Source organism: Coffea arabica, chromosome 7e, assembly GCF_036785885.1.
Source record: "Coffea arabica cultivar ET-39 chromosome 7e, Coffea Arabica ET-39 HiFi, whole genome shotgun sequence".
NCBI classification, from domain to species: Eukaryota; Viridiplantae; Streptophyta; class Magnoliopsida; order Gentianales; family Rubiaceae; genus Coffea; species Coffea arabica.
Genome location: NC_092323.1, coordinates 9,079,073 through 9,099,889, shown reverse-complemented (window position 1 = coordinate 9,099,889; position 20,817 = coordinate 9,079,073). Strand labels below are relative to the sequence as shown.

At 37.5% G+C, this 20,817-nt stretch overlaps 3 protein-coding genes and 1 non-coding gene across 11 annotated transcripts; 2 read left to right on the top strand and 2 right to left on the bottom strand.

Annotated features, from left to right (window-relative positions):
- Positions 1-76: 76 nt before the first annotated feature.
- Positions 77-3,810, bottom strand: LOC113701802 (protein CHAPERONE-LIKE PROTEIN OF POR1, chloroplastic-like). 5 transcript variants are annotated; one of them, XM_072059221.1, is made up of 5 exons: positions 3,507-3,810; positions 2,127-2,310; positions 1,933-2,045; positions 821-1,188; positions 77-520 (listed from the first exon to the last, which is right to left on the bottom strand). In XM_072059221.1, exons 2-5 carry the CDS (start codon positions 2,258-2,260, stop codon positions 374-376), a joined length of 762 nt encoding a protein of 253 aa, XP_071915322.1. In that variant the 5' UTR covers positions 2,261-2,310; positions 3,507-3,810; the 3' UTR covers positions 77-373. The 5 variants fall into 5 exon arrangements, with proteins under 5 accessions (XP_071915322.1, XP_027078406.2, XP_027078407.2 ...); XM_027222605.2 differs by having other exon boundaries at positions 744-1,188; positions 2,127-2,326; positions 3,507-3,795; XM_027222606.2 differs by having other exon boundaries at positions 744-1,188; positions 2,127-2,294; positions 3,507-3,795.
- Positions 3,786-3,858, top strand: TRNAE-CUC (transfer RNA glutamic acid (anticodon CUC)). The gene has a single exon. It is a non-coding gene; the product is annotated as a tRNA-Glu (tRNA).
- Positions 3,859-4,973: 1,115 nt separating this feature from the next.
- On the top strand, positions 4,974-7,479 carry LOC113701540 (probable pectinesterase 53). Of its 3 annotated transcripts, none has more exons than XM_027222253.2 (5): positions 4,974-5,093; positions 5,661-6,051; positions 6,217-6,406; positions 6,539-6,981; positions 7,111-7,479. In XM_027222253.2, the coding sequence occupies exons 2-5, from the start codon at positions 5,690-5,692 to the stop codon at positions 7,259-7,261; spliced, it is 1,146 nt and encodes a 381-aa protein (XP_027078054.2). In that variant the 5' UTR covers positions 4,974-5,093; positions 5,661-5,689; the 3' UTR covers positions 7,262-7,479. The 3 variants fall into 3 exon arrangements, with proteins under 3 accessions (XP_027078054.2, XP_027078053.2, XP_071915321.1); XM_072059220.1 differs by lacking the exon at positions 4,974-5,093 and having other exon boundaries at positions 5,329-5,757; positions 5,834-6,051; XM_027222252.2 differs by lacking the exon at positions 4,974-5,093 and having other exon boundaries at positions 5,326-6,051.
- Positions 7,480-8,330: 851 nt separating this feature from the next.
- LOC113702139 (PHAF1 protein At3g51130-like) lies at positions 8,331-14,004 on the bottom strand. Of its 2 annotated transcripts, none has more exons than XM_027223155.2 (15): positions 13,723-14,004; positions 13,460-13,542; positions 12,480-12,554; positions 11,596-11,663; positions 11,396-11,501; positions 11,222-11,282; positions 10,966-11,132; positions 10,392-10,454; positions 10,173-10,220; positions 9,976-10,089; positions 9,780-9,879; positions 9,613-9,689; positions 9,252-9,356; positions 9,077-9,135; positions 8,331-8,563 (listed from the first exon to the last, which is right to left on the bottom strand). In XM_027223155.2, the coding sequence occupies exons 1-14, from the start codon at positions 13,817-13,819 to the stop codon at positions 9,088-9,090; spliced, it is 1,212 nt and encodes a 403-aa protein (XP_027078956.2). In that variant the 5' UTR covers positions 13,820-14,004; the 3' UTR covers positions 8,331-8,563; positions 9,077-9,087. The 2 variants fall into 2 exon arrangements, with proteins under 2 accessions (XP_027078956.2, XP_027078957.2); XM_027223156.2 differs by having other exon boundaries at positions 9,619-9,689.
- Between the last annotated feature and the right edge of the window lie 6,813 nt (positions 14,005-20,817).

The following is a 20,817-nucleotide window of genomic DNA, read 5'->3' as shown; positions in this document are numbered from 1 at the left end:
TCTCACATACATCATATCACAAAAAGTGCTACAGTAAAAATATCTCAAATAATTTACAATCCAAACAAACCTAATATTAAGCTGCATCAATCCAATTTCTTGATAAATCTAAACCATTGACTGCATTGTTACGGGATCAAGAATTTCAACAGCAGAAATGATCCCATAACTGCTTTGCGCTCACCAATCAAGAAGTGGTGGTGAGTGAAGAATTACAAGTGTTTCAGAATTCAACAAGCAAGAAATTTTCCATTCTCTACTCATTCACTAAATGGAACTAGTATATTTTAAAATCCAAACCAAAGAATCACATAAAAAACTAAGATACTTTTTCCCTGACAAAATTGTGAAGTTGTTTCAAAGTCAGCGCTATCTAAGGTAAGTAGAAGCAATCCATAGGAAGACGTAGCTTATCAATGAAGTCGTCACTTCCAAACTTCTTAGTCCTTTGAATATAGGTGGGATCACAGAAACCATCAAGAATGTCCCCACAAACCAGGAGAGAACAAAAGTTCCAGCCCTGAAACATGGTAGCATTAAGCTTATTTTAGCAATCAACTCAGAGAAATTCAAAACAGGAAAAAGAAAGGAGACCAAAAAGTCATTGTGGAAATTCAGGAATTATTTTTCATTTTCATTCAGGACAATCAAGTAGAGAAACGATCCAAGAAACAAAATATGTAATCACGGACCAGCTTAAAATGGTAACAAGTTTGATTGTAGACTATGGCAATGTAACATACCCATAAGCAAAAGCCCAAAGTTTGCTCTTCAGCCGATCATATATGAGATACATGGTAATGATCAGGGAAAGAGCAACCTGAACTGTCGGACCTTCTTCGGTAGGAAAGAGCACCGTAAGAACTCCAAGAAGTACAAATGTGATTGAAGTCTTAATGATGAGACTTGTGGGAGGAGTTCGGAACCTGCTTGTCACAGCCTGCACATACCGAGATTGAGTTATCTCCCTAAACTTTTTCTTAATGTTGAGTTTTGGGTTCTTCCTTTCATTAAACTTTTGCATAATTATCTTGTTATGGGCTGATTCAATTGCATCCACACTTGGCTTATGGTCACCATATCTCTGTATTAGGAAGATCCTTGCACTTTGAATTTCATCTGCAGAAGCTTCCCTACTGATTCCAAGTAGTTTGTATGGATCCCTAACTTTGATTCTGGGAAAGATAGCTGCAATTTAAAAAGCCAAATACAAGATTAAGATTTTCAGATGCAAGATCACTCAAATAGTCACAACAGGAAGATAATAATCAGGACTAGATATATCAAAAGGCACAGAAGTCTAGGAGAACAAACTTTGCAAGTATAGAGTTGTAAATCTTAATAGGGTAATTTAGTATCAAAAGCAACAGAAGTGCCACCACAGATTACCAGCACCATGTACAAGAATACCATCTAAGATATGAAAACAAACGAGAAAGCATCTGGCTTTACAACAGCAAGGATGAAAATATGGAGATTTCACGACAAGCCACTGTCCATATAGGCTGAAGACCTCAATCTGTTAGTTAAAGAAATCACTAATCGGTGTGCAGATCTAACATTCCTTAACATCAATATCTGCACACCAATAACCAGGCAAATGCACCATGGGTAGTCCAACAATGCAACAAAAGCAGTTCATATACCACTGCCAGATTCACAACCAAACATAACTGGAGAAGAAATAGTTTATACAGGCATGTAGGCAACTATTCAGACAAACTGAATTACATTTTCTTCTTAACAAAATTTTTGCAATTGGGTAAAACTAAGAGGGGCAATCATATCAGCAAAAGTCAATGACTAGATCACTCAATAGTCTAGATTTAAAAACATTGATACAAAAATTAAATTCACATCTCCAGCAAGAGAGAGAAAAGAGAAGTAATTAAATGCATCAGTTAACAAAGACGGTTAGAACGTCCACATTACCACTAGAACCATTGGCTGCATCACCATAGGATGAAGCATCCATTGTACACCTCACTAAAGGAATTCTTCGTAGCCCACATCTCTGTGTGGAAGTAGCCCAGTTACTACTACCTCTGCATGGTTGAAACAACATAAACAATAATATGCACGGGATTATCCCTCATTAATCTGTATTCAATGGAGTATGTCAATACCTTTGCTTACAGAAAAATTCCACAGATTGAACAGGGGAAGACAATGAAGCTCGTTCTCGATGCACTGGACTGCAGGCAGGTATCTGAAGCTTATATCTTAAGGGGCAACCAGTTAATCCAGACAGTGTCATCATTTAGATGCCCTGATAGCTCTCTCAAATAACTATTCTGCGTTTAATATGTCCTGAGTAAATGAAAGTCTGCAATATAAGCAAATAACATGCATTTTCATAGCCTAATTTTAGTGAGGAAAACAATTACACAGACGATGAAAGATCAGAATATCGATTGGTCAAACAAAGCTGCAATATACTTCCACTTGAACCTCAAGAAATGAGGTGTGTCCTGAAAAAAATGATGTAACTTCCTATAGAAACTAGAAAATAAAAGGAGAAAATTAGGACTCAAAGCAAAAGTAAAACAAGAAGAAGGAGCAAAGGAATGAATACCGTGACCATTTCAAAGACAAAAAAAATGCCCAATCAGTCCATCTAGAAACTTGTATCGACCTCTTCTATTCAAAATCAGTAATCTTACATTCCTCTTGGTCTGTTTGACATGTCAGAAAGAGGATAACTAACATTACTAGTTCAATCTAATGCCCGTACCCAGGAACCAAATCCTTGCACAAGTCAAGCCATCCTGTTGTCCTTGCAATTAAGTGAATGCTTAAGGAAAAAAAAACCATCAGATACCACAAATGTGGTATACTACATGGTAGATGATCCCCTCAAATGTAAGCTTCTGTACATAGTAAACCTTTTACAATCTGGAGCTTCTGTACATGGTAAACCTTTTACAATCTGGGGACACACTGAAACCTAGCAGCTGTGATCATGCTTAATAAAAATACACATTCTTTCCCTTCCAGTATCGATGTTTTCAGCATAGATGCAATGGAGTCCCACAACAATTTGTACTCTGGATAATCAGTAGATTGAATTTGCACCCCGTTCATTCCATCCAAGATAAGATCTTTCGCGATTATGACATGCCTTTGCCCCAGTTCCAGAAGTCCTTATCAATCAACTCCAACTCACAAGTGCCAACTAAATGTAGAAACTCAAAAACGATACAAATTATGGTAGAGGGTTTTTTTTTTTGGTATGCGTGTTGGGGGGGGGGGGTGCACTAGCAAAAACTCCATGTAGCTTTGCTCTTTTCTCAGTTGAAGCTCTAAAATTAACAAAAAAGAAAAAGAAATATAAAAAGGTTTCCAACCCAAAAAAAAAAATCCCAACTTTCCTCTATACCCCATTGATTTAATAGATACTACTATTATTTGTATCAGAATCGACAGATAGTTAGGGCGGGAGTGAATGGAAGTCATAAAAAAAAAAAAAAAAAAAAAAAAAAAAAAAAAGAGGAAGAATTCAGTACCTGGTAGCAATAGAGTAGAGAAATCGTAGTTAACTTTTGGTTCAGGTAATAGAAGTACTAAGCAGTAGAGATCATGATGATGACAACGTTAATTATCAGTGAATTGAGGAGAGGGACAGCCCGCCGGTTGTTTTTAAGTTCGAGCAACGGATAGGAAAACGAGGAGGAGGAGGAAGAGGTGTAATTTGTAAAGGAGGGAGAGGCATAGCCGCACCGCAGGCAAGAGGGTTCGTCTACCATCTCCTTCCAATTTTCTATTTTCATTCCTCAGACAGGCATTCCGTTGTAGTCTAGATGGTTAGGATATTCGGCTCTCACCCGAAAGACCCGGGTTCGAGTCCCGGCAACGGAAAAGTGTTTTGTTTTTTTGGATGAATGTTTAGATTTTACCCATTTTTGCATTTAGCTCTTTTTCAATCAATTTTGCCTATAATTTCTTATTTCGACTTCTTTCTCTTTCAATAAATTTAAATTATTCTTTTTTATCTATATATGGTAGCTTTGTTTAGTGTGAGTTTAGTTATTACATTGATAAATTCATTAAATGTTTTAGAAACCAATATATCATTCATGAATTAATAAATTGTTGCATTTTTTTTGTCTTTAAGTAAAAGTAAATAAAGGTGGGCGTATAATCATTGTAAATTTTAATTTGTGTCTCAAAAGAATACTTGCTATCTTCTTATGCGTTATAATATTTAACAAAAAAATTATTTAACAAAATATTATCATATTATATGAAAATGCATATAAAAGTTTTTCACTGCTAATATGGTAGTTAAGTATTTGGAATACAATTAGTTTTTTGACATAAATTTGAATAATATGTAAGAATATCTTTAATCAATTAGTTATGAATTGCATCAATTCATAATTAACAGTAAAAACTATTCCGAACTAATGAACGGGATAAATACAGTATGGCATGAAAACTAGCTTATGCTATTTTTGGAAAATCTTCGGTAATTGGATACTAAATAATTGTTAACACCCACATTTCATATGAATCCTTTTTTTTTTTTATGTCAACACGTTACGTTTCGTTTCGTTTCTCTCTTTTTTCATACTTTGGGTAAGTACTTTATAGTTATAAATGTTTTTTAAAAAATGTTACAGTCATAAAGTTTAAAAAAAAAATGATCCTATGATAAAACATCAACTCTTTTCTCCTCTCTCTCTCCCTCTATCTTTGGGTGACGGTGCGCAATTCGTGTTGCCAACCATGATGGAAAACTACTAAAGCACAAGGACTTGGCAGTGTCACGGGATGCACCTCAACTCGTGGTATGCTACAGTCGGAAGTCCAAAGAAATGAGGGACAATCTCACCGGCAAGAGTAAATTTTGCCTCAACACCGTCTCCCTTCATTCTTGTTTCTTTCTCCTATGACATTGCAACCTTAGCTTTATTTGCTCCAGATGTTATTGCATTTATTCATAGAATACATATTGTCTAATCCGAGAAAACTGCACAATTTTCTTTTCGTGTCTCCCGACTACTACAACACTGGGGAAAGAAAACAATTATCGCGTCTCTAACTTGCACCACTCATCTTTCTGTATCCGGAGTCCGGACCCATAAGCACAGGTTTTCTGTTTCTTGCTTCTAATTTTCGTCAACATTCTTGCTGTACAATCATATGCTCCCATTAATGGAATCCAACACTCAATACTAGTGTATTAGCAATTTGGAAACCAATAATATCTCGTATTGTAGATGAATATCAAAGTCATAGAGAACAAATCTTTTATCCCACGAATCTCAGAGAATGTTTATGGACGAATTATATATTTGTGTGGCCGGAAGTTGGATGGCCATGTGAGTTTCTTAATGCTTGTCTTGTGCACAATCCTCACGTCTCCCAAGCTCCTAACAGACAAAAAAACACACACTAGAAAACACTACTGTCAGTCAGTCAGTCATCGAGGGCAATGGTAAGGCAAGAAGAGATAATATTGATCGATACAGCCACTACATGCCAGATTCTCCTCTGCATGTCTTTCTTTACTCTTCTCTCCCTTTCTAGGCCAATCGTTTTATTATATACAGTCAGTAAATATAAAGGCAGCTAGCTTAGCTAATATATAGCTACTTCTTCCACTTTCTATAATTGCCTAAAACATTAGTAATTCTTCTGTTTCTCCAACCTTTCAGCTTCATAGTTGTACCTTATCCGCTAGGAAATGCCCAAGACTAGAATTCTTGAAGTTCAACACTGGCCAGCAGCTGGTACAATCATGAGACTGAAGTTGTACGTGCTAATTTTACTTATTACTTGTGGAGATTCTTTTGCTTCCTATTTCCACCGTGCCTCTAATGAGTTGCAGATTACTGAGGATGCCTATGGAAATTGGCTGCGAAAGATGGGCTCTCTCAATCATTCTGTTTTCGAGGAAGCGAAGAATCAATTTACCCCTTGCAAGAAGATTAAAGTGCATAAAAATCCAAGATTGGGAGATTATACTACGGTGCGGAAGGCCATCAATGCCATCCCAATTATCAATAATTGTCGAGTGATCATTTCTGTTAGTGCGGGGACTTACAAGTAAGATTTAATTTTGACACATCCTTCACATGGAGGATTTTGCATTTCGTTGTACTGTCTATTTTCTTTTTAAGGCTCTATAACCAAACTTGTTCTCTTACAAATAATGAACGTCTACTGGAAATTAAACTACACGTGGGATTTGGATTAAACGGGACAACGCAGAGAGAAAATTGAGATTCCGGCGACTATGGCTTATGTTAGCCTGGAAGGAGCAGGTGCAGGCGAGACGATCATCCAGTGGAACGACACGGCAGAGGAGAAGGGACCAAATGGGCAGCCGCTGGGAACTTACGCCTCTGCAACATTTGCCGTTAATGCTCCCTATTTCATTGCAAAAGACATCACCTTTAAGGTCAGCAAAATTCCAAGCATAAATTTGCAAGAGCCAAGTCATATTGTGTGAAATGCGAATTTCTTGACAAGAAGAAACCGGCAGTAAATAGCAAATTGACTGAATTTGAAGTATTGGATTGGTTTGTGACAGAATAAAGCGCCCGCACCGCCATCAGGGGCGCTAGGTAAACAGGCAGCAGCGCTCAGAATTTCAGCTGACACGGCAGCTTTCATAGGCTGCAGATTCATCGGAGCACAGGACACCCTTTATGATCACAAGGGCAGGCACTACTTCAGAGACTGCTACATTCAAGGTTCTGTTGATTTCATATTCGGGGACGGGCTCTCGCTCTATGAGAATTGTCATCTTCGTGCTAAAACAAAGAGCTATGGGGCCTTGACTGCCCAAAAACGAGAGAGTATGCTGGAGGAAACTGGCTTCTCTTTCGTTAACTGCAAGGTGACAGGTTCAGGGGCACTCTACTTGGGGAGGGCCTGGGGGTCTTTCTCTAGAGTAGTCTTTGCTTATACCTACATGGATAAGATCATCACCCCAAGAGGATGGTACAACTGGGGAGACAAAAACAGGGAAATGTATGCCAATTGCCAACCCTCATCTCTCTCACTATTTAAGGACTGAAATTATGGTCAATTTTCTTTTTTTTTTTTTTTATCTTCTCGGCTAGGAATATTGTGAATTCTAACGGATGCAGACTTCTGCAGGACTGTGTTTTATGCGCAATTCAAGTGTTCAGGACCAGGGGCAAATTTCGGAGGAAGGGTCTCATGGTCCAGAGAACTAACTCAACAAGAAGCTAAGCCGTTTATTTCGCTGAGCTTCATTGATGGCCGCGAATGGCTCGCGAATTTGTGATGATTTTCAGTTTTCCAGCAGCTGACCACGTCGGCCCTTTGAGCATAAGCATTTGCTAGAGCAGATAGCAATGTGGATCCATCCTCATTAAGCTTAACGCAGACCCCAAATTTTTTACTAGAAATGTTTGCCTCGTCTCTGTTGAGATTTCTAGTGGACTAAGTTCACCATTTTCTTTCCCCAAAAAAAAAAAAAAAAGTAAAAGATTTTGCTGCTAATATTTGGATCCTACTTCTCTCATCTTCATCTACTTTCCAGAAAAAAAAAAATTTAATTAATTAAATATCAACTGGTTTCTTAATTCCTCCATCACCACCATCCGCAGAACGAATATGGCGCTGTTCTACCGGACTACCTAACATACCCATAAAATCAGCCGTAACTTGACTACCTTGCATTCTTTTTTGTTGTCTTTGCAAGTTTCACCGCTGCGGTTTCTTGTTTTTCATTGCTCATCTCCAATGTAAATTGTTCGAGCATCCGAACCGGCCACCTAGGAAAAAAAAAACTAGCATCTTTCACGAAGCATAAGCTCCATTGCCCACCGCAAACGCTAGCACATAACTAGGTTTCGAAGGCCAAGCAAGTAACAATCAAAAGTCACCATTGGATTGCACATCTTTTACAAGCTGCGCTGTAAGCTCGAACATACTACAGCGCCACTTCGGATAACAAAAACCAATTGACGACGATCGGGTTTTGCTGTATAATCAAATTTCATATAGTTCAATCTAGGCCTAAGCCCTGGGGTTGGATTTTATTTTTTCCTTTTCTTTTCCTCCTTCCCAGTTGTTTTCAGAATGAATGTTTATTATGTCACCCTTTATAACTGAAACATCTAACGTCCCTGCAGACTATTAACCGCCCATCCCTTCCCAGCACTCAAAAGACATCATCACATCACCAGGCAACTAAATTCACTTCCTTCAAGGATCCACAATCCCAGAGATTAAGACCATGGAAAAGAACTGAAAAAATATATCAGACAGACAACTTCCCGTTGACCAACAGTTGCCAAGGTTATCAATCAGCAAGGGTCAGACAATTGTGTACCAGCCCCCCAGCAAAATCCTACAACAGCAATTAGCATAATTCAATTAAGCTGAGCCATCAGCAAAGCATCATAGCTATTAAAGTATTTACATTTTCTGATATCCATGTCCGGTATTTACATACGGTAAACATTACAAATCAACTATACAATTTTAGACATAAAACTGTTCATCAGCATTAGCCATCAACATAGTCATAAAGAGCAAATTCGATCTTCAATCTCCAGCGCCAAGGGGACTGTACATAACCCTGCACGATGAGATCACCCCCAAATTAAATGAAAATTCTGCAACTATACCCCAGATTAGTAGAATTATAATTAGAAAAGATAACTTTACAACATAGAAAAGTACATTCAAATAAAAATGCACACATTCCTTCAAACACCCACATTTATTTACAGTGTTAGTCACAGTATGCGTGCTATTGATGTATTTTGATATTTACTATTATAGATACTTTACTTTCATGCATTCAAGTAGCGATACCATTGCATATACCCTTAACTCCCATTCATTACCACTGCGACATAATTCGATGTAATGTTTCTTTGAGAAACTTAAACATATGAATTATGCATGCATTTGAGGCAGGATATTTCAAACAGAAGCACTATGCATTCCGTTCATTTACTACACACACAAATATCAAAGAATCTCCACAAAGGAGCAGAATCACCAATAAATTCGTGTCAAAGGTAGGAAACAGGAACATCTAGTATGTCTAGAACAGCATTCCAAAGGATGCACAGAAGTCACACACCAGAGATATCATCATGATTGAAAGAGAGTCACAGTTGCAAGATAACCATTCTTCATGACCTGCAAAGAAGCAAAATATATTAAGCCAACATTGTTTTTAATATCAGTCCAGGAACTAAGCTTTGTTGTAAAGACTTCAAATATAAAATATCATATACCAATTTCAAAATAATCACCTCAAAGGCAACATTCTGGTAGCCATACACAAAAGTAGATCCAAAAGGGTTGCTTGTGGAGCCTTGAGTCTGGATAGCTGCCCGACCACAGTCCCCCAGGATCTCCTGCAACATAATGTTAGAAATATCCCACTTGATATCAAAGCATAAACAGCAACTAACAAAATGGGAAATCGGATAATTGGAGGTGCAAACACATCGAATTCCAAAGAAGACATGCAAAAGTATAAGAAGTTTCCCAGTCAAAACAATGTAAAATATCCCATGAGAAAGAGCAAGCACTTTTTGCAAATAAGCAAATATATATTAAGCAGCCAATCAGTAGGGCCAGACACAGAATATGAACTAAAAGTCAAATCACCTTAACTTGTTCCCATTTTGTGCTTGGTGTGATCATTCGTTTAGCAGTGCCCTCACCTTGATGAAAAGACCCACCAACTGCAAGAAGTTTAATTTTAACAACAAGAAAATAGTTGTGAAAATGAATTGGAAAAAATGAAACAAAATCTTGTACTGGAAATTACTCACAATCGGAACCATAGATAACAAAATTGCACTTCATGTAGGAATTGAAATCTGCATGCCCAGGATAGTTGGTATGCAAGACAAACTTCTTAATCTTATGGGTCTGAAAAATCAGCACGAGTCTAAGAGCTTTTCCACACCAATTCAATGCATTTAAAACAATCTAAAAGGTACAGAAAAACCAAACAGAATACATAACCTGCCCATCAAACAATATGTCCAACCCACGAGTGAAGTAATTGTAAAAGTAATCCACACAGAGAGTTGTTCGTGGCCGAGGATCTGAAGCAGAGTGAATCACCATTTGATCTACCTGTAAATTAAAAAAATCAATGTTAAACCTGACAGTAAAAGACCTAACAATCTATTACAAGTAACGACACCACTTGATCACACCTGCTTCTGATGGATTCCACAAGGTCGACCTAATTCAGTCCATACATCCTACATTTACAGATGAAAATTTAGAGAAACAAATTGAAAAGTATTGATAAGCCAGCAGCCAACGTAATTGACAGGTAAGAAACAACCAACTTCTATTGTAAAATGAATTAGACAAGAGAGACGAAGTACAACCAATCATGCCATGAAGAAATAGTTATGCCCCTATCTTACCTGTGGTGAGGCACCAAAAGGAATATGCTGTCCTCCAACAGTGAACCATATTTCTTCCCCTAGCTGAACCACAAAATAGAAAGGGTCAGGTTTCAATTCTGCAGGAACCCTACAATCTTCAATACTCTAAACCAACCACCTTATACTGACAATAAATACTTGACAAGTTACATGATTTCAGGGCTGGTAACAGAATCCAAGGTAGCATATTCCTCATAATTTTCAATTTTGAAACATTTATATCCCTAATAAAGAAACTATAGGATTTGAACACTTGTCAAGCCATGCCGAAGTAGCAGAACAACAGGCTCTTGAAGCAAGCCATGTTCTCTCCAGAGTCCTAGTGAAACAAGTTAATTAAGAAGTCTGCATGATGGTTTAATTCTTCCTTGGCAGGAAACCATCTGAAGGGCATTATTTCAAGAAGACAAATGAAGTAAGTACATCCAAACATAATTTCCAATTAATTCTTAAAGATGAAGCAAATTGAGGAGAATAAAAGACCATGCCTCCAACCAAGTGTGGAGAAGACGTACAGCAGACAAGCAAATGCTGGTCACAGTTGAGTACAAACCTTAACATGAACTGCTTCCATGTAAAGGCTTCCAGCAGCTAATGGAGGAGCACAAGCCTTGTCCATCAAGGCTCCCACACCAACCTTACTGTCTGTAGAACTATCATATATTGAGACACGGCATGTCACAGGAGTTGTGCCATCTGGAAACTCCAACGGCAGCTCCGCTTTTACAATAAAGAGCAGAAAATATCTTATAAGCTAATATAAATTGATGAATCTGGAAATCTTCAAAGAAGAAGTTACAATGAAGCACCTTCTCTTTCATGACAACACTCTGTATATTGTGATGGAATAGGGAAAGCAAAAGATAATCCCTGAAAAGTGCTACCAGATATCACCCACAGAAAGATTTTCCAAGTAAAAGTCAAAAAGACAAAACTTGTTGCGCAAAGAAAAAGGGAAAAATGCAAGTAATAGCTTAACATACGGGGTAAAATAAAGTATATATGCCTCGTCCTTTGTCATAAATTCCAGGAAATGTTGGCCCAAATAGAGCATAGACAGCAACAAAAGTAGCTAGAGTAGATGGTCCACTGAAAGAAAAGATGAGCATCAGAAAAGCAGTTCAGAGAGCTGGGGGAAAAGAGGGGTTGGAGTAGGGTGAGGTAAGAGTGGGCTTAGTCTTACCCTATCAGTGAAGTGGCATAGCGCATTTGAAGGCGTTTGACATCAAAAATCTCAATGAGGCGTAGTCTCTGAGAAAGATTACGTCTATTGTCAACAACTAGAGATAATACCTAAACATTAGATGCACAACATACAAAAGTTGGACAATCGGGTCAGAAGTTGATTCAGACTAAATTTCACATCTCGTGTCCATAGACATGTGCAATTACATGCAGATAGTAATAGGCAATCTTAATGGGTACATTAACTAATTTTATTAGAAGAGACTAATGAAATCTATAAGAAAATTCATAAATAGCAAAAGGAACCCTATTTAATTTACAGTTGTTTAACCTGTTTAGCTGTACATAATTGCAGCTCACCAGCCTACAAGACATAAAGAAAATTTTAAACTGATTTCTGGAGCAACCCCATCATTGCACCAAAATGGGTCTAGAATTGGGGTTACAAAGAACACATGTATCATAACTTTAAAAAATGTCTGCTTATTTTCTTAGTCCCTTTACTAAGTATAGAAAAATCTACTTCACATATCAAAACAACTACATGGCTAACAAGGATATTAATTTGTTTTTATCTCTGAATAGCATAAAGAATCTAAAACAAAATCCTAGACATCTTGTCCACTGATAAACTGCTAAACAACAGGAATCACAAGGTTTAGGCCACCCAAGATAAAGGGAAAAGGCGTAGAAGATACCGATAGTACCAATTAATTCCTCATACCTCATTTCCAAGGAATGTTAATAGATCTATACTAGTATTAGTTTTTCCTTTTTTCCTGTCATTCCCATTAACAGCATATTCCAACAAATTGGTGGACTTGGCACAAACAAGAACGGTTCCAAAATTAAGCCATTAACCAGAAGACTTGAAAGGAATACCTGCGACCAAGGATCAAACCTGAGATGAAATCCATGATCTGGGAAGCTTATTACAATATCAAGTTTTAAAGGCTCCTGCGGCAACACCCATAAAAGATGAGAAAAGTAAGCTCTAAATAATCATATCTGCCGAGGCAATAATAATAAACAGGATAAAAAAACACACTCAATCAAACATGAATTCAATAAGATGAAATTTTAATCAATTAATCGACTTTGGGTTACAGATGTGCCAAATTGGCAGATAATAGTTGACAAAGACCACAAGAGACAAAGTAAAATTATTTACAAGACTAAAGTTCTCCAGAGGACAACGATGAACATATATTTACAGGATCAGCCACAGGATATTGTCGGGTAACCATCACTACAGAAATAGATGTACCATGCATGAATCTCGATAACATGTAGTTTTAACATGCAATCAACAAGAAAGTAATTCAACTCAGATCCTAATTGGATGCTGAAAATTTTAAACTTCTTGATGAGGATATACCACCACACAAAACAGAATAATGACAATAGCATATAAAATAACAGTGACAAGATTGCTGATAACAACTACTATCCGACAAGATGACAAATGGAATTCTTCTAAGAACCTAAAGTGCATTTCTTCTGACTAAGTGAATATTTACAATTATATCTAAAGCGAATGCCAACATCTTTAGACACTGCAACAGATTCACCTCCAAATAAAAAAAATTTTATGATTGGTCAACATTCCAACTCCTCGAATCTTGGAGCTATACTCTCAACTCTCATACATAGAAGATCGAAAGTTCACTACATAAGTACTAAAGGAAACCTTTTTACTATCAGTTTTCCTCCATATTTCTGTAATAAAAGAGACATGAAAGCTAACATGCAAACCAAATGACAGAAATACTCTGCTGTAGGACAAGTAATTAAGTAGCATATCCCAGTCAACCCGTTGAAACGGCGTAGCACATAGAACACGGCAACCACAAGGGCCAAACCTCGTCGTAGTACTTGACATGAACAACATCATAGATGTTTGGCTGTTGCTCAATTTGAGCAAAGGCATCGCAAATAGGCATCCCTGAAGCGTCATACAAAAAATAATCACGCATCAGCAAAACGAGTTAAATTACTCAGCGGAAAATCCCAAACTACAAACAAAGAAATAGTCAATGAGTACCGTCACACGTTCGGAAATTGAAATCAATGCTAATTTCAGGTTGATAACTGAGTAGAGAGAGTAAAGAAAATAGCGAATTACCGAGGGAGAAAGGACCGACGCCGAGACCAGGGCGGAGATCGAGAACGATTGCGCCCATGGCCGTGCCCTCACACCTGCGTCTGGGTCTCTGTAACATTTTCGGATTATAAAAGGAACTAGGTTAAAATAAAGAATAGAAATTGGAAAGTGGTGATATCAGGGTTTGCGCAATATTTGATTGGATTTTGTGGGGATAAGTCCCTGTTGCTTTCCCCAGGAGAAATCGTTCAGTTGAGAGAGAGAGAGAGTGGGGAGGTTGCTTTTAAGTAAGGGAGCTGGGTTGGGCTGGGGACGAAGAAACTACTACTATTAGCAATGCAATGCTAGACCGGAGGAGATCAGCGAACCGGTGGATTCGTAATTTGCCAACCTACGCAAGAAATGTTGTCGGCTTGTGTCGTCTTACTAGATTTCCAGTTTCCTTTTTTTTTTTTTTTTTTCGCCTTTTGCCTTGGGTTTTTGGTGTAAACTGCAAATTTGTTCTTGCTCTTTTTTTTTTCTTTTTTTTTTTTTTGCTGTCGTGTTTCGCATTTTGTTTTTAGGATTAATTGCAAGTTTTCCTCGCCGAAATACATACGGTTCATTTGCCCCTCCAAACATGAAAACGTGACAAATGTTTCAATTCTCTTCCGTGAACCTTCCAATTTTATTGCAGTGATGTAACTTATAAATCAACTTTACAATCAGTATCAAGTTTAGTGAATTTAGACTAAAAATTTCTTAACTTTTTTAAATATCAAGTGAAGAAGCTACTACTCCATCTACGTCTGGATGGTGAGCTTTTTTGGATATTTGTATAAAAATTTACTATAACTTACTTATTATGAAATTTGTAAACAATTTTTTTGCAAATAAATTGAACAATCTTTTGATTTTTCTTTTTCTTTCTTTTTCTATCTATTTTTGGTTCTTCTCTTCTTTTTCCTCCATCCCACTGTCCTTGCTTCAACCATCGTCGCCTTGCCACCACTGATCGACTCCTTCACCTACAACAACGCCCCTTCTTGTTTTTATTTTTTCCTCTCTCCCTTCCTCCCTTCCTCCTTTTCTCTTTCTTTCCTTCCCTTCCCTTCCCTTCCCTTCCCTACCACCCCTTCTCCTTCATCTCGCCTCCCTTCTCATCTCTCGTGACCTTAGTCATAGTTAAAATGAGATAGTCATTTTAGGATGATGAATTAGATAATATATTAAATAGCACAATTTGTTTATATCAAACTCTTCTCCATCTACTTTATATACAGTACTAGGGCGCAAATGCGCGATAGACAATTCTAAAATTTACATGCCTAATTATGCCATATATTATAGAATGCCCGTAACACAATTAAGGATCGAAAAATGGAAAAACATGTCATTGAAAAGCACAATAATATGCATAATAGATATAGATTGTAGAAGTGCATGGTGAATTGTTCATAATGCATATAGGACAAAATAGATCAAAGTCTAATAATCATGTGAATATGAATGTTCCTAATAAAAAAGCAGAATGATTATAAATCTTAGTTGTGAATGTTGAGAATGTTTAAGTTCATGTTGTTGATATTCAAAGTTTCATCCATAGAGTTTATCTCATAGGATGAGCATTTAATGGATCCAAATCTGGAAGAAGAAGGTTTAATGTAGAACATATGTATCTTTCCATGCAAAGTACATATGAGATATGGAGTTATGTCAATCTTCTACTTCTAGAAAATGAAGAGATATTATTATAAACCAACAAACAAAAATAAGAAAGTATCTGTTTGAAAAAAAAGCTTTGGTAATCACTTCTTCGTATAAATAGTGGAGCTCAATAGTTGAGTAATCCATCAATCTTTTGGCCTCATTACCTATAGCAATTGCACACAGAAAATCCAATCGGATCAATTATTGAAATTGTAATACAGTCTTTGGAAGCAAGAAGCAAATAGATATTCCCATAGATCTTTCGTCAAGAGGGATTCACTGTGCAAATGCATGGTATGAAATTTTGATCTTGACCAATTAATTAACTTGCAGAGTGTGAAATTTTAATCTCGCCCAATTATTACCCTCCAAAGATAAATTTTCTATGGAAAAATTTACTATTGCAATTGTAAAAGATTTTAAACGATAAATGTTGCATCTACAACTTGTCCAATGGATTGGGATGTTCGATGATATTAGTATTGAAGTGCAATATTGAATTAAAATAAATATGCAATGCGTGCGTGCGACATCCCAATCCGTTGCTTTAATGTTTGGTTGAATTTTTGTTAAAAGCGCCTTTTTTTTAACTGGATCAACGGTGGCCTCAAAGTGCCCCAGCACTCTACCGGTGGAGTTCGTCAATTCAACCAAATGTCGAGTCTCTCTCCATAATTACCGGTACGCGCTCGACCGTCTTAAAAGTTAGGAGACTTCCAAGCAATAATAATGTTGATAAACGTATCCATAAACAATCCGAAAAAAAGTTTTTTTTTTTTTGGGTCCAAAAGACAATTGGATTCTCGTAAAATGTGATGAAGTTTTTTTGCACTTTTCTCTAGATGTTTACGAGAAAATATTAAAACATGACGACATGTTACTGATTATCATGCTACTCCTAATAAAACGTGCCAGTGAATGATGGAAGGATCTTGGTTGCTCTTCATTGGCAACAACAAAAAGACACACCTAAAAGTGGAATTTTTACTATGCTTATGCATGACAGGTGGAATTGAATTGAAAAACTTGGTGGTTACTGGCAAGCAATGGAATGGTTTTTTCTTCACAGAATAATGACTGCGAAAGCAACCCATACCAAGACGCAGCTAACTTGCAACGTGTTGTGCGTGGATAGCACAGTTTACAACTTTTTTCACTATTGTGCTTTTGGGTAGAGTTAATTGCCTGCGGCCTAAGGCACTAACTAGTGATTTAATTTAACCATCATTTTAGAGACCTGCCCTTTGCCAATTAACTCATTTAGGACGCTCTCAAGCTTTACAAACTTGAAATCGGTGCACTCACATGATTAATGGGACTGTCAATGTCATATTTCTCAGTCATTTTTGCCAAAAAAAAAAGAAAAGAAAAGGAGAGGAACACATTAATTAACTTCTAAACTAGTTGATAGGACTGTTAGTCAGGTAATTCAAATTTTTTATTCGCCTCTTTAAGATTTTAATTTTTTTCTCCTTGTAAAATTTACAGTCTGTCAATAACTCAAAACAACCACACGTGTACATCCAAACTTCTAAACCAGTTCGTATGACTATTAGTTAGGTAATACAAAATTTTTATTCGGCTTTGGCCTTGTTTGGATTTTGATTTTCTGTCAAAAATTTTTTATATTTTTCGTAAACATATTTTTCAATCATCTTTTTATTTCACATACATTAAATCGCTATAATACTTTTTTTTTATAAAAAAATCCTAAAAATAGATTTTAAATTTTTTTCTTGCAAACTCAAAACAACTAAACGTGTACATCCAAACTTCTGATCTGATATAAGATTGGATTCACTTAAACAGTTAAACCTATTTTTTTATTATTAGAAAACAAAATGTCGACAAAAATTTCTTCCACTTCCTTCCTTACATGGAGTCATCGCTCCTCAGTGACAGGGACGGGTTTAGGCACGAAAGAGTCAAATAGTTTCGCTAGTCAGTAGTCACTGGCTGTGGCAGACAGTTACGTGGAACTTTGGACATTGGATCGCAGACAGCAAAGGGGTGATGATGAGGACTTCCTAAGGCTGAATCCCCATTGGCAGCCCATGTTTGAGAGCATGTACGACCAGACCAAACCAATTCTAATTAGTATTTCTTTTGGTTTTTCCACGTTCCATGCTTAAAACCAATGAAGATGATAATTTTCAAAGTATATTACTTATGTTACTTAGTAATTCTTAAGTGTCGACATAGAGATTTTTTTTTTTTTGCACTAGAAAAAGGTCAAAAACCAATGAAAATTGAGAAATGAGCGCTCAAAAGGGCAAAATTTAGTATTCCCTAATACTAAAGTGAATTGCTTATATAGCGAGCGTGGATTAGTTTTCTACCGCATTCAATTTGATGTTATAGTAGAAGTCTAGTAAAACATAATACAATAGCTTATTTATCAATTGATCTTTAAGGCACTCTCTCGACTGAGGAAATGGAACGGAAAATAAACGAGAGAAATTGGAGGGGTTTGATTTTTGTTGTTTGAATTGATTTTTGAAGAAAAAAAAAGGAAAGGATGGGGAGGGAAATGATCTAATTACTTTGTTTCTATTTTTGTGTCGGCCTAAAAGTGGGCGAAGCCAAAATGAAGGGAAATGAAATGAAATTTATTGAAATAGTTTTAAATTTTTAAAAGATCAATTTTTTCCTTTTTCTTTCCTTTCTCTTCCTCCCCTAACCCAAACAAAAATGCAATATTTTCTTTCTTTTTTCTTTCACGCTTGATCCAAATAAGACGGAGGGAAACCATTTTCCTCTACTATTCTTTCTTTTAATTTTCATTGGTATCGCTCGATTCAATCCAAACGGTGTCTAAGGATATGTCTGACAGTTGGAGGCAGGAAAGGTAAAACAAAAAAAAAACTTGATCTTTCTTGTAAAAATCTTTTCTATCTCTGTCTCTCTCTCATTATCCTCATAAATTGTTTGCTCCAACTGTGAAAAAAAGTAAGCATGTAGTTAATCATTATCCATAGTTAAAATGAAATAGTAGTAGTATTTGTTTAAATGATTAATTTTCTATACACTGACAATATATATATTTTTATCATTAGATGTATAATACATAATTTAAATATGAATTTAAAATTTAAATTATATATATATTATGCATATAGTGTATACACTGTTAGTAAATAAATGTAGGCAAGATTTACTCTTGTTTATTAAAAGGAAAACAAAAAGCAAAAAACCAGAAAACCCGAAGAGTTGCAGGGAACTTGGACAATGCAAACCTTTCACGTGTTGGCAAATTAGATAAGTGAGAGAGAGAGAGAGAGAGAGAGAGAGAATCAAGGGTAGTATGAGCCGCGTTTGACGCTCCATTTGTAATAAAGCCTTTGCTCAATTTCGCATCAGTCCAAGTCGTCCCCTCACCGAAAGCTTAAACAAAACCAACTTAAACCCCTACAACCCCAGCCCCCCCAATCCAATCTGTCAGGCAAGCACTCCTGAGCTAGATCGATCGGTAACAGATTGGAAGAAAAGAATTAGGGAAGGAGGGAAATCGAGAGAAAAGAGAGAAGGCAAGAGAGAGTAACAGAGAAGAAAGAGAAAGTAATTCTTGTATTATGAATCTGGTAATCAAATACAGCAATTGAAAGGGACCTTTATACAATTTCTGTTATCTGTTGCAACTAACTCCAACTAACTGACTTAGTCTAACTACGTCGTTTAAGACTGCTACCCTTCAAACCTTCAAACGCAGAGCACTCCACATCAAACGACAACACTTAGAAACTGGGGCCTGACATTCCCTCCCTGATAAGAAATGAGCTTGTCCTCAAGCTGAAAAATCAGTAAACTGCTTGTCAATGAACGTCTTGTCCTCCCACGATGCCTCAGTTTCGGGCAAGTGATTCCATTTGACCAAATACTGAATGACGGGTTGGGAATTGCGTAGAACAACCCTCCTCTTGACTATCCTTTCCGGCTGCAAAATACACTGGTCAGAGGCATCAAACTCAGGCAGGGTAGGTTCAGTGCCCAAGCCTACCCCAACCTTCTTCTTCAACAGAGAAATGTGGAACACTGGATGTATTCTGGCCTTCTCCGGCAGTTGCAGCTTGTAAGCTGCTGCTCCAATCTTCTCGATAACCTGGAAGGGCCCATAGTACTTAGGAGACAGCTTTAAACTCTTCCTGATAGCCACTGTCTGTTGTCTATAAGGCTGCAGTTTCAGGAAGACCCACTCCCCCACCTGAAAGGACCTCTCTGTCCTGTTTTGATCAGCAAAGTGCTTCATTCTATTCTGGGCTTTGGCCAGATTATGTTTGATGTTGGCTAAAACCTGTAGTCTCTCCTGCACCATACCAACAGCTGCGGGGACAACACTATCATGGAAGGGTCCTAAAGGCAGGTGCAACGGCTTGTATCCGTATAGAGCTTCAAAAGGGGTCAGTTGCAGACTGGTGTGGAAATTAGTATTATACCACAGCTCGGCTGCAGACAACCAAGTACTCCAGTGGGATGGATGTTCACTACACATACACCTCAAGTAGCTTTCGAGACACTGATTGACCCTTTCACTCTGACCATCAGTTTGAGGATGATAAGAGGAACTATACTGCAACCCAACCCCCATGGCACGAAACAGCTCTTGCCAGAACCTGCTAATGAAGACCTTGTCCCTGTCAGAGGTGAGGGACTCAGGTAGACCATGCAGCTTGTACACCTGGTCCAGGAACAACTTAGCTACCTGATGAGCTGAATATGGATGGGACAACTTCATGAAGTGACTATACTTAGTGAAACGATCCACCACTACCAGAATGGTATCATACCCCTGAGATAAAGGCAACTGTTCAATAAAATCCATAGTCAAGTGTGTCCATGCCTGTTGAGGAACTGGAAGAGGTTGCAGAAGGCCTGGATAAGGGACATTTTCATGCTTATTCCTTTGACAAGTATCACAAGCCTGAATAAACTGTACAACATCCCTTTTTATGCCTGGCCAGTGGAATATAGATTGTATCCTTTGCAGACAAGCTCTTTGACCAGAGTGACCCCCAACTGCTGAGTCGTGTAAAGCCTTGATCAGATTGTGCCTGATTCCATTTGCTGCCCCTACATACAGCTTCCCCTTGAATTTGAGCAATCCTTTATCCAGTTGATACTCTGGATACGCATGAGGATCTAACAACAATTGAGACATGACATCCAAAGCTACCACATCACCATCATAACTCCCAACTAGCTCCTTTACCCACATTGGTTGCACAGCTGATAGGACACATAGTAGCTTACCATTGTCTGACTCACTGTTTCCTCCCTCCAGCTTTCTTCTAGAGAGGGCATCAGCCACCCCATTTTCAGTCCCCTTTTTGTACTGAATCTCGTAGTCCAGACCAAGTAACTTGGTGAGCCACTTATGCTGTAAGGGATGGGTAAGTCTCTGCTCCAACAGATACTTAAGAGCCTGATGAT

Bases quoted from the DNA above. Each gene is read 5' to 3' on its own strand.
- LOC113701802 (XM_027222605.2), bottom strand. From the start codon at position 2,260: ATGATGACACTGTCTGGATTAACTGGTTGCCCCTTAAGATATAAGCTT. The intron at 2,046-2,126 runs GTATTGACATAC...TCAACCATGCAG, and splicing joins GAATTTTTCTGTAAGCAAAG to AGGTAGTAGTAACTGGGCTA. The intron at 521-743 runs GTATGTTACATT...ACCATGTTTCAG, and splicing joins CTTTGGGCTTTTGCTTATGG to GGCTGGAACTTTTGTTCTCT.
- LOC113701540 (XM_027222253.2), top strand. From the start codon at position 5,690: ATGCCCAAGACTAGAATTCTTGAAGTTCAACACTGGCCAGCAGCTGGT. The intron at 6,407-6,538 runs GTCAGCAAAATT...GGTTTGTGACAG, and splicing joins CAAAAGACATCACCTTTAAG to AATAAAGCGCCCGCACCGCC. The intron at 6,982-7,110 runs GTATGCCAATTG...AGACTTCTGCAG, and splicing joins GGAGACAAAAACAGGGAAAT to GACTGTGTTTTATGCGCAAT.
- LOC113702139 (XM_027223155.2), bottom strand. From the start codon at position 13,819: ATGTTACAGAGACCCAGACGCAGGTGTGAGGGCACGGCCATGGGCGCA. The intron at 10,455-10,965 runs GTTTGTACTCAA...TTTGTGGTTCAG, and splicing joins TGGAAGCAGTTCATGTTAAG to CTAGGGGAAGAAATATGGTT. The intron at 9,357-9,612 runs GTGATTTGACTT...ATTATGTTGCAG, and splicing joins CAAAATGGGAACAAGTTAAG to GAGATCCTGGGGGACTGTGG.